This window comes from Thalassophryne amazonica, chromosome 16, assembly GCF_902500255.1.
Source record: "Thalassophryne amazonica chromosome 16, fThaAma1.1, whole genome shotgun sequence".
NCBI classification, from domain to species: domain Eukaryota; kingdom Metazoa; phylum Chordata; class Actinopteri; order Batrachoidiformes; family Batrachoididae; genus Thalassophryne; species Thalassophryne amazonica.
The window spans coordinates 43,443,227-43,456,097 of NC_047118.1; the positions used below are offsets into that span (position 1 = coordinate 43,443,227).

At 40.3% G+C, this 12,871-nt stretch overlaps 1 protein-coding gene across 2 annotated transcripts in view; it reads left to right on the forward strand.

The window, feature by feature from the left end:
• rnf216 (ring finger protein 216) overlaps positions 1–12,871 on the forward strand; it is a 57,221-nt gene that overhangs the window by 1,280 nt on the left and 43,070 nt on the right. For both annotated transcript variants that reach the window (XM_034189962.1, XM_034189963.1), the window contains exons 3-6: positions 8,739–8,869; positions 9,007–10,311; positions 10,515–10,591; positions 11,479–11,587. In XM_034189962.1, coding sequence (XP_034045853.1) covers positions 8,739–8,869; positions 9,007–10,311; positions 10,515–10,591; positions 11,479–11,587 — 1,622 coding nt within the window. The remainder of the gene's footprint in view (positions 1–8,738; positions 8,870–9,006; positions 10,312–10,514; positions 10,592–11,478; positions 11,588–12,871) is intronic.

Consider the following 12,871-nt stretch of genomic DNA (forward strand, 5'->3'; position numbering starts at 1 on the left):
ACAGTGCGAGTGATTGCATCAGCACAACGCATCAGAGCGCAGCTCGTCTGAACGATTATAAGGATATGTTATAGTTCACAAACATACTTTTACAGCTGCACACAAGAAGGAAAGAACATGCAATTGTTCAAGGTTGGGTAGGATTACTTTGAAAGAATACATGTGGATTACATGTATGTATGTATGTACATACATTTGGATTACTTGTAATCTGATTACTTTTGGATTACATTTCAAAGTAATCCTACCCAACCCTGCAATTGTTTTACCAAGCCATTACAATGTAAACGTGACAAATAATTACCTTTTTAGATGGCTCCAAATGCGTTCGCCACCTTGTTCAGTGCGCGCCAGAAAAGCAGCAGCTGGAGCGCTCCTCTGTGATTCCGAAAGCAATTAGAGGCGTTTTCAACAGATAACTCGGACAGAAAATGATTAATCTGCTACAAAATAATTATTTTGTATACCCAGCATCCAGCGCACAGCGCGTGGCAGCCAGTGGAGCAAAGCACGGCGTACAGCTGGGAACGCAGCGGGTGGGATCATCATGACGATGTGCGTGCATCAAAGTCATGCAAGTGTCAGGGGGCCTTTAGGAGCACATTGAAATGCTGGTATATGGCGAGTACGTCAAGAAATTTTGGGCATGCACAATATTTTGGATGTATGCTTCACATATGCGGGCTTATACGTCCCGCATACGTGGAACATAAGTTGTAGGTAAGTTATGCGATTGTTGATGCATGTTTCTTGTAAGTTACTCATAAGTCGAAATACATCCATTGATGCTGTCCATTGATTGGCTCAAAAACTGAAAGGAGCAATCATGTGAACAGTTTAGACTGTTTTAAATATTCAAACCATTCTGAGTAAATCTAAAGTCTTATTACCTGTTTATTTCAACAAATTCATTGTCACAGTCTGACGAAAACTTATCCACATAAAGTGTCCTGGTTTTGGAAAATGACGTTTGAAAATACTTTAGTTCTTTGTCATGGCTGAACAAACCTAGAGTTTTAAAAGAAGTCCCTCTGTGTTTTGTGCATTTCTCAGCCTAAACCAGTGAACGCCAGCGCTTTGTGCCACAACAAGAAAATTAACTTATTTTAAAAGTTGAAAGAGTCACAGCGCTTCATTCATTCACGTCAGTGTTTACCACAGGCATCAGTTGATTCTTCAGTATTCTGCATGCAATGAAATTAAATCCCATGAGCCCCCAAGACAAAAATAAAATAAAAAAAATGAAAAATGACTTTGTTTGGCATCCCCATGGAGGGAAGAGGGCGCGCAAAAACGTACGCATGCTCCATGATGTGCTTGTCAACATTTACATGCTTAGCCTGCCAAACAAAAGGGTTCAGCCGGCGATGGAAATGCAAAGCAAGCCAGACTTAACCGTTCCGACCCATACTGTACCAACCTGGACTGCTCAGTGGAAACGGGGCTGTCAGTATACGCTGGCTAAATCGTCAAGGTGTGACAGCTGCATAACATATTCGACGTATCCAGCGTATTTGCCAAATTTTTCTTAGGTCCAGATACGCTGGCTAAATTGTCAAGGTGTGACAGGGCCGTTAACCTCCTAATCTCCACCTCCCGGCGGCGGGCAATTTTGCACAAATTATTTTTAAGTCCGAAACTGCGCAGTATATATGAAAACAATTCCAACTTGTTATACCTCTTTGGAATCAGGACACCTCAAAGAAAGTGACCACATAATCCAAACAAAGTCAACTATCCACCACAAAAGCCAATAAAACCAATCATTTGTGATGAATTTACGATTCATAATTTAGAACGTCTTACCTTGTCCGGTGTTCTGAAGGTCCATATCAGTCCAAATCCAGGCATGACTGGGCTCATTTTCTCCATAACAATCCACGGAAAAAGAATATATAGTTGTATTTTCCATAAAGTAAGATCATTTGAAGAAATAATCCATCAAAGTACATTTTTGTCATGTTTTTGTAAAAAAAAAAAAAAGATGAGAAAAAACAAGCATGTTTCTTATTATCGTACACCAGTTGACGCCATGACTGAGTTACGACAGGTACGCTCAATTTCCTCCTGCTCTTGGCTTCAAAATGCCACCATGATTGGAGTTGTCAGTGCGCGGAGTCACCCGGCAGAGCCCTTTGACCAAAACAAGCGCTCCATAAGGACAACTGCGTAACGCCTGTTATCCAGTCAGCGCACGAAAAAATAAGTCACGTTTGGAGCATTTGGGCTACGTAGGGTTGGAGAACAGGAAATAAGCTTTCCATTGCATTATGGGACTTGTAGTTACACCTCCAGAGACCGCTGTTATATCCGTGTGTAACACGCCAGGCGGAGGTCAGAGCGCATTGAGAGCGCTGCCAAGTAGCAATTACGCACCGCATTTTGCCATCTTTTTCTCCTTTTTGAAAACTTTTTAAACCCAAAATCATGCCTAAAGCACAACAGAAGAGACGTTACACCCTCACTGAGGCTGTAAACATGATATTGGCGTCATCTTCATCGGAGGACAGCCAATATGACTCGGAGGATGAGGAGATGCTTTTGCGAGAAAAGGACCTTCTGCTCGACCGGTATGTGGACTATTTATACTTATTTATTATTCATTCATTTTATACTACTAATAAAATCATACAATTACAACGTTGTAATTAGTGTTTGTGTAGTTTTGTACTTAGATTCACTGAGACAAATACAAAGTTATAGAAAATGTGTATCTTTTGGCTAGACATCAATTTATTGTGTTACTACAGTAATGTGTGATTATTATTTGTATTGTTGTTGTGTTTGTACATCATTGTACATAATCTGACACAAAAGGGGTATTGTAGCATATACAGTTGTAATTACTGTGGCTTTCAGTATACATTTTTGTGCCATTCATTTTGTAAACCCTGTGGCTAATTTTATAACATTTTTTTAGAAACAGTTACATTTGTAATGTAAAGGATAAAACATACATAAAACTGTTATTAGTATGCTTTGCTGTAATCGACTATATTTCTTTTATTTGTTAATTTTCACTGTAAGTAAATGCTGTATCTCTAAAAATTTGCTAAAAGTGTATGTTTTTCTTTGTTCATAGGACCATCCACACAGATGATAGTGATCCAGATTGGGAGCCAGAAGTCAAAAGGACCCCTCCCCCCAGTGATTCCAGTGAAGTGGGGTCCATTTCTTTACCTGGCACATGTGCATCTCCATTCTACATTCCAAGAGGTGTGAAAAGGGGGAGGGGGCATGCAAGGACAATCATCAGAGCAAGAGGAAGAGCAAGAGTAAAGCCCCTTTCACACCGGGGGTGCAACTCAGTACCGAGACGATGCAGCTCGGCGCCACAACAGCGCGAGGGCGCAAAGGAGGAAGCAAGTCGGGCGCCAAAAAATTAAACCTGTTTAATTATTTTGGCGTCCTGTGCTCGACACAGAAAGGAAGTGGTTCCAGCGCAAGTCGGGGCAAAGAGGCGTTACCCGGCGTGACTTGGAAGCCAATTTATGATTCCTGCTGTGTTCCATTGTTCCCGCAGTATAAATCACGCAGGATTGTTTTTATACCGTGTACTTAATGCAGTAAAAACTACACGCTGAAAAAAAAGACCACAGAAAAAAATGCAGTCTGATTGCCAGAAATATCCAGTAAAAAGTCCGGACATCTCTTGTCCACTCATGGATGTTTGTTCATGCGCGCACATGTGAACAATTAAAAGAGCCACTACAATTCAAACCAAAAAGACATCCTGGACCTCAGCCTAGGCGTAGGCGTGCTGCTACTCCATTTGACTTCCTGAGGCTTTTTTTCTCAGATGTGGTGTTAGCCATGCTTGTAGACAATATGAATGCAGTCGGGGCACATTGTGAGCGGTGGACCCTTTTGACCATAGCGGACTTGTATTCCTTTCTGGCCATGGTGATATGGGGATATACAAGACACCAGAAATTGATTACTGGAGAGTTCATCATTTGATTAACTGGCCATTCCCTACAAGTGTCATATCAAGGAACAAGTTCTTGCTCATGTTGAAATGTTTACGCCTCTGCCCACTAGATGAGGATGCCCGAAACCAAGCTGCAAGAGGCACCCCACAGTATGACCGCCTGGGAAAAATAAAACCATTATACACACTAATTGTTGATGCCTGCAAAGAGCATTTTCACCCTGACCAGAACATTTCAGTGATGAAAGAATGGTTGCAACCAAAGCCAGGATTGAATTGAAGCAATATATAAAGAATAAGCCCACAAAATGGGGTTGCAAACTTCTGCCTCAGGCTACACATAGAACTTTTTTGTGTACGAAGGCAAGTTGTCTAAGTGGAAAAGGGCTGAGTTATGATTCGGTTATGGCTCTCATGGACATTGACAGAATGGGAACTGGCTACCACCTTTATGTAGACAATTTCTACACAAGCCCTCACCTCTTCAAAGACTTAGCAGCGCTGCATATTGGAGCTTGTGGTACCATTCGCCCTACTTGTGTGGGTTTTCCAGAGACTACAAATAATGATTTTGTTAGGAGTGAACCACGGGGGAGCATCAGATGGATCAGAGATGATGGACTCCTCTTTGTGAAATGGAAGGACACGCGAGAGGTGCTTATGTGTTCCACTATACACACCGTAACCACTGGAGAAAAAGTCCGGAGGCATGTGAGGACCCAAGATGGCTGGACAACGGTTGACTTGCCTGTTCCAGCAGCTATCAAAGACTACAATCAAGACATGGGGGGAGTCGATCTGTCTGATGCCCTCATCAAGTATTATTCAGTTCTCCATAAAACAAAAAAGTGGTATCGCACGTTTTTTTTTTTTTTTTTACCACTTTTTGGACATTTCCATAATAAATGCCTTCATTCTGTACAACAAAGAGAATCCCAGAACTATGTCACAGAGGCACTTCAGAGAAGCACTGATTGAAGAACTTGTAGAAAATGGAAGTGCTTCAACTTCAACCAGCGCTCCGGCAACCAGCCGTACCCCAACTCCAACCCCAGTAGCAGCCACACACATGCCATTCTATTTCACTGAGGGTCAGGATGTATCCAAAGCACAGGCAGCCACAGCTGGCAGAAGGATTTGCAAACACTGCCACAAAAAGACACCTGTTGGATGTGAGGGATGTGGAAACCTCCCTCTCTGTTTCACCGCATCCAGAAACTGTTTCCGCCAGTGGCATAAAGAAAAGGGACTCTAAAGCCATGTTCTATTTTTATTACTTTATTTTATTTTATTTATTTTTGTATATAGTTTTTGAGTGCTAAAAAGGTATGCCTTTGTACTTGCTTTGTACTGCACAGTTTGCCAATGTTCCACACGTTTTATTGCCAAGATGTGCCTTTATTATTATTTTTTTATATACTTATGTTTTTTTCATTTGTACTAATTGTGTCATTTTGCACACATTTCTTTCTTTTAAAATTCAGTAGATGTGCCTTTTATTTAGGTTTTTGGTCTTATATTTTCTTATTTGCACTGATCGTGCCATTTTGCACAATATTTTTGGTTTTATTCAAAAGATGTCACTTTGTATGATTATTTTATTTGTATTTTATTTTTTTATTTTGTTCAATTTTGGACTTCCAAAAATAATTTGTGAAAAATAAAAAGACTGTAACTCATAAGATCAGTGTTATCTTATTTTATGCATGAATAATGTGGGGTATTAGAAAGTGCATAGTCACAATGCAAAAATATAAATATTTGAAAAATGTAAAAAAAAAAAAGTGCTAGAATTGAAATTTGTAGCTACCAAAACATGAAAGTGTTTTTTATGGTCTAAGAAGGCATATAATGCAAATAAAGCAATTTGGCACAAAATTGGATCAATTGTGCCGAATGGACTATTTCTCACAAAAAGTCTCACAGAAGCAAAATGCTTATGACTAGAGACCTGTTATTTCACACAGTTGTTGCCAGCAACATGAACAACAATTGTAGTGAGTAGGGAATGTCTACTGTAAAGTATGTCCAAGCGAAAGGCTTTTGAAATATGCTTTTTTTTTTTGTTGTTTTTTTTTTTTTTTTTTTTTGAGAATAAAAACTAACATTTTTAGGCATGTTTGAAATGATATAGGTAAAGTTGTGTAGCACTCACATGGTTCTTATACACATCTTCAGAAACCAGAGATCCAGATCTTTAAAATGAGCCATATCATAAGCATGTGGGAGATAAAATATTGTTTTAGTGAGCAATGGCACTCGGGTATGCAAGACCATTATGCACAAGACAAAAACTGGCGAATGTAACAGATACCAGCAGTTGCACTACCACACTGGGGCTTTTGATGTGGTGAGACCATCAACAATATATGTTAGTCTTGCTGCACTGGTATTGTAATATTTGCAGTACTGATCCTTTGATCAATTCAGTTATATTTATATATTTAGATTTCCTAGAATTGGAGAATGTTTTAGTCTGGTGTATAAGTAGTTTGACAATGACACTTTTTTTTTTCAATGAAATGGCTGTTGATTTTCTGTTGCTTATCTGGTTCATAGTAGTAGATCAACCAGCTAACTCTTCCTGGAGGATCCTGAGGCGTTCCCAAGCCTGTGGGGTAAAATAATCCCTCAAGCATGGTCTTCCATGGGGTCTCCTCCCAGTGTCCAGTATCAATAGCAAAAGCTTTTTTTGTTGTTTTTTTTTTTTTCTTTTTACTTCGCCTTTGTGCACCACATTGAGGTTGAAACAATATAGGTGAGCTTTTAGTGTAGACTTTTAACTTTGTCAAGTGGTTTAACAAAAATATCACAGTAGCCATTTAAAAATTGCCATTTTTCATAGTTCCTCCATTTTCAGAGCCCATAATTAATTGAAGAAACTAAATATAACAGTGGTAGTTAATACAGTAAAATTCACACATAATGGATTCAAGTGGACCAGCGAATTTTGTCTGTTATAATTAAAATCCGTTATATGTATAAAATGACCAAAATCCGTTATATGTATGTAACGGATTAGTTACAGCTGAATGTTCTACGGGGAATCCCCAGCACAAATTAGGGTTACGTATTTTCTTGATTAAACACCTGACCTTGAATCAGAACCTGCCTCATTTAATGACTGGGTCAAAACTTCATCTGGAAAAAAATAAACACCTGCCTTAAATAAGCACCAGGCATTATTGGTATTAAAAAGATTACATTTGGTCAAGTCACTCTTTTTCTAAGTCAGCTGCGGAGTGGTACCTTAAAATGCTAAAGCCTGATTTATGCTTCTGCAACTCTGTGGCCACGCAATGACGCTTAAGTGCACGTGACCCTTTTAACGTTCTCTGTCGCGTCTTCATGGAATTTACTGCAGGAACAGCGGCTTTTTGTGGATTAATTTGTCCCTCAACAAGCTCCACTTCTTTATACAATCATCGACCTCCAAACCAGCGTTACAGTACGTGCAGTTTCTCTCCGTGAATTGCGTGTCATTTGAGTGTCTTTTTTTCAACTCAGTGTTGTGAAGTTGGTTATACTTGTGGACTTTTCTGTCAAATGTATTTGATCGATGATTGAAATGAAATCGGTGGGCGCACTGAAAAAAAAACTATTAAAATATGAAGGGAGAGGAAGGAGTGAAACTGGAAAAATGACAAATTACAGCCCTTTGTGGTGTCCCTCAATTAACAGGTTAGCAGGTTCGCAGCCACGCAGAGGGCTCTGATCTATGTCGGTTTGGTTTGTCACACCCAGGGATATGTGAAACTTAACACCATGTTACACTGCAGGCAACAAGCAGCATTTTAATAATCACCAGCCTTGAATTATTCCCTATCCCGATTAGGTGCTATGTCTGGGCACGGTTTGAAAAAGATAAATGGCTGATCTTTTAATCAAGGAAATAGGGCCTCACTTCCCTTGAATCGGTGAGTGTCAGTGCTGAACTTCATTTCGTACCTCTGTTACTGGGCATGTCCAGACTGCTCTGTCCGGTATATATGAGGGGTTTTTAATGGAAATGTATTTCTATTTGACGGGACATTTTGTCTGATGTGAGTGAAAATCTGTTATACAAAATCCATTATATATGGTGTTTATTACATGGAAACCATACATAACCACTGGGACTTTTGCTTTTGTCCAGTGAGTGCAAATATCCGGTTTATACAATGACGGATTAGATGAGTTTTACTGTATAAGTCATCACTTTTAGAAGCCAATTTTCTTTAGAAAATTCAGGATAGATACATGAAAACTTCCAAGTCACTATAGATACATGAAAACTTCCAAGTTACTGAATATGACTTTGACTTCATTTACATCAATCATTAAGAAATTCAAACCGTATGATAGTTTATGTTAATCTGTCTGGAGTAGGCAGTTCTTTAAAAGTGAGTGATGTGCAAAAGGAGACAAATCAGGGAAGCCAGCAAGACACCTGGACAACTCTGGTTAAGGTATAGGCTTCTGTGGCTGTGATTGGAGAAACTGCAACTTTTGTCTGTTGCATCATCAGTTAGACAGCTTCATGGAGGTGTGGCACAGAGAAGGATTTTATTAAAAAGAAAATATGAAATATTAGTTTGTTTGCCATAGGCACAAGGGAGACTCACGCCTAAATTTGATTTAATTTCTTGTTTGAAAATTCTCTGTTCCATTCTGCCATAAAGTTGTGACTGGATGTGCCACAGACAAAAGCTGTACTATGCACATTTGAAGATGTTACTTGGGCTCTGCAAAATTGGAATGTACATGTATTTATTATTATTTTGCAATTGTGTAACACCTTGTAGATTATTGTGTTAATTGTCTGTAGGCTCTCAGATTCGTCCAAAGGAATTCGTCACCATTTCAGATGACTCCGATGAGGAGCCAGTGACTCTGGTACCTCGCAGTCCTGTTTTGGTTCCAGATGATGGAGAGGATGATGACATTAGCATATTGGAGGTGAATGATAAGTGATGCACTCAAGTCTATATTGTACACATCTGTGCCGCTTATGATCATTGAATGTTTACTCAAAAGCAAAGGGTGCTTTCATTTCAGCAACCAGTCTCTTCTTTTTTGCATCTGTTTTTACATAGCCGTTAACCCCTGCACGAAGACATGTCATTCGGCCAGCAGCAATGTGGAGTGGGACCTCGCAAAACCTAATTCAAGTTGTAGGTCAAAGTAGCGTTTCCACTCAGGTTCCTGTAGGGGACCCCAGCTCTGCCCCCTCTACCTCCAGAGATGCTAAGGCTAACGCCTTTGCACAAACACAGATATTGCAGCAGCCGAGTACATCTGGACTTGCACAGCCACACCCTGGTTCTTCAGCCCGCACACTGTCTCATCAACAAGGTGGTACATCAACAAAATTAAAAGCAGAGCCCCAAGGAGTTAATTCCAGTAGGCGCTCTCAATGTGATGGCAGAGATAGCAGGTCTTTGGATGGAGCATACCTTCAGCCTCAACCTAGCACATCTGGACAGTCACAAGCTGGCTCTTCAGCAAGCTTAACTGTCGAGCCCCAAGTGTGTGCGTCTACCAGTGCCTCTCATCTTTCTTGTAATTCTGCATTGACTGTGTCAGGTGTTAAAAACTTGCAAGAGAAGGCTAGTACAAATACTCATGTAGAACACAATCCTCAGGCTAGTACATCATCTGCACATCCTCAATCACAGTCTGGCACACGGACACAACCTCAGCCTGGGACATCTACACAGCATCTGTCCAGTGGGACCACAAGGACCACATCCCCTATTATTCAGGTGAAAAAGGTACAAGTAGTTGTTCTTCCCCAACAACCAAGCATCCAAGCTTCTGCACTAATAACCCAGTTGCAGACCAGGCCTCTTAACCTGTTCCAATCTGTATTTGGCAATCAAACCCAGGGCAACCTCATCCAAATTGAGCCCCAGCCTGTCGCTCAGGCCCCAGCCCAGGCTTCAACCCAGGCCCCTCAGACTGCACAAGTGACACCAGCAATTACCCCTGCAGTGCTAATAGCTGCAGCTCCAGAGAGACTGGGACCTCCCGAGGCAGGACACCGGATCATTCTGGGGAGTCAAGCACCTGTGGAGGCCATTCCCAACCATCAGCCACAAGCTGGAAACACTCGTGGAGTTCCTCCAGCCAGGAGCCTCAATGTCAGTTTGCCTAATGCAAACACAAATTCTCATCCTGCGCCAGCCACCTCAGCTTCTGGCCCCCAAAATCAAGTACAGGGGGCTGTAGCCACAGCTCCAGCAGCAACACTAAATTTGGAAAATGCAGCCCCTCGCATGGTTGCAGTGCCTCCAGTCCCAGAAGACATTCCCCAAATAGAAGATGCAAGACCTGGACCCTCTGCACCGCGCGACAGACCCGAGCAGAACCTGCACATCAGAGCCCTCATTGCTGGAGTTGTGAGTATTGCTTCACAGTCACAACACTTTCCATGTACTTGGAGACCTTGCTTTGTTTCACTAATATAGGTGACAGTAGCTGTGTTAATGTAAACATGGTTACATTCTTTTGTTCATTGTGGACAGCGAGGATCACAGCAAGCAGAAAGCTCTGTCCTCCTTTAGTCCATGTCCATTGTCTAATCTTTCTGTATTGCCTACAGCTGGATCTCCTACCAGATGTCCAAGAAGCATATGTAGCAGAACTGATCCAAAAGAATAATGTGAAAGACTTGAATGTGTAAGAAGAACCTTTCTTTTGCAGTTCTTCATATAGAGCTGTGATGAATTGTTTGTCCTACTGAGGATGGTAAACACAGACTCATTGTAAGAACAATTTAGCCTTTTTTCCTTGTTAGTGAAAATTTAAATTTAGTGGTCATGTAGATTATTTCCATAAATGTCATTAAGCACAGTTTAGAATCCAGTGGATTCAGGTCGACAACCGTCTGATATAACCAGGCGCCATTCCCTCTGCCATCCAGTAGATGGGTCAAAATGCTTAGAACACTGCCATCTACTGGCTCCCAGTTATATCACACGGTTGTCGAATCACAACTTAAACTTTTTTTTTTTACAAATGAAAAAAATGTCATATTTTACAAAAGCATGTAAATGTAGTTATTCTATCTGGATTAATTTGATTTATAAGTTAAAACCATAAGTCAAACCTGCTTTCCTTTTCAATACGACTGCCTCACGGTTGGACCACTGTATGCTGTCAAGGTAAATAACGCTTCTCTACAGCAGTGGGCAGGGTGCACAAACACAGAAGTGCTGACTCATTGGCTGTGTTTGTGATCGCCTTTGATCCTATCAGAAGCGTTGGCGTGTTTAAACTCAAATTCAGTTTGCTAGTAGCTGAGAGTGTACCGGAGACAATACTGAAAGTTAGCGGTTAGCTGTAGCTTACGATACATTTTTTGGTGGTTTATTGGTTTAGCGTTATAAAAGATAACTTTTCAGTTATGTGATTAGCGGTTATCAAAGCTAACTTTTTGGTTAGGTGTGCCCACCACTGTTAGAATCTATTTTTTGTTGACTATTTTAAAAATGAAATGCACGTTTGGATGGGATTGAAAGAGTATGTGTGTATATAATCTGTCTCGTCTTCTCTGCTGCTTTCAGTATCTGTAATCTGGTGTTGGAAACCCTGGACTACTCAAAAAGGGAGGCTGCTTTAAGTTCAGCAGCTCCCACCAGCGTCCTGCTGGAGTCAGCAGACTCTCAAACAGAGGTGTGTATATATGTGCACATCAGCTTCGCATGTCTTAAGGTGCCTTGACAGTTGCACGCATTTAACCCCACACTGCTACGCAATTCATTGTGACAATGCCACCCACTGTGTTCCCAGTTGGATGCTGCGCTTTGTGCCGCTGGACGTTGCGTATATAAAATAATACTTTTGTAGCGGATTAATCATTTTCTCTCACAGCTTGGTTGATGAAAACGCCTCTAATCACTTCTGGAATCACAGAGGACTGTTACAGCTGCAGCTTTTCCCTCTCTCTCTCTCTCTCTCTCTCTCTCTCGTGCGCGTTTCTTGAGGTTGAGAATGCGTTTGGAATGGTCTAGGTAATTATTTATAATATTTATATTGTAATAGCTTGGTTAACAAGGTGTATTTTCATTCCTTCTGATGATGAGTATCTGTAAAATTATGTTCATGATAGATTTAACATCTTGTTTTAATCGTTCAGGTGAGCTGCGCTGTGGTGCTGATGCAATGACTCGCACTGACAATGTTTTTTAATTGTTTGCACAATGGTCACTTGAAGTTCACATAATTAATGCGTGCCAGAGATTTTGAACATTTAAAAATTTTCTTTGCACACTTGCAGGAAGCTGCGCACAGTTTACAATGGTTTACAATGAGTTTACCCTCCTGCACAACAGATTGCGTACCAGTGCGTAGATCCAATTCGTGCAAGTGTCAAGGCACCTTTAGACCTTTATCCTATCCTATTCTATCCTCTTTGGCTGGTGTGGCATATTTCTTTTTTAATAGGCATTCCTTCTTGCTGTTGAAATGATTACCATGCACAGATGTAAGGGGGTGTCTCGGGCTCTTTATTTGAACACCATTTAGTAGCCTTCAAAATGTTGATCTAGTCAGCATTTAAAAAAATTTAATGATGATGCATTTGTTACTTTATTTTGTTACTTTATTAAGTCACTTTATAGGTGCTGGTATACAAGTATTGGGAGTCCCAATTTACGTTTTTTTTTTTTTAATTTGATAAAATGGAAATTAGCAAAACGATATAAAAACAAAACAGTTCTCATTTTAAGTATGTGCAAAAAGAAAATGGCATACAATTGTATGGTGGGAAAAAACATGGTTACTTTAAGTTACTGAAAAATAGATCAATCAATCAATCAACATTTATTTACAAAGCGCTTTACAGCACCGACTGGTGTTCAAAGTGCTTAACATTAAAAACACAAATTTACAAAACACACATAAAATAAAAATTTAAAACAACACATAAAAAATAACATAAAAATAACAGAACATGTC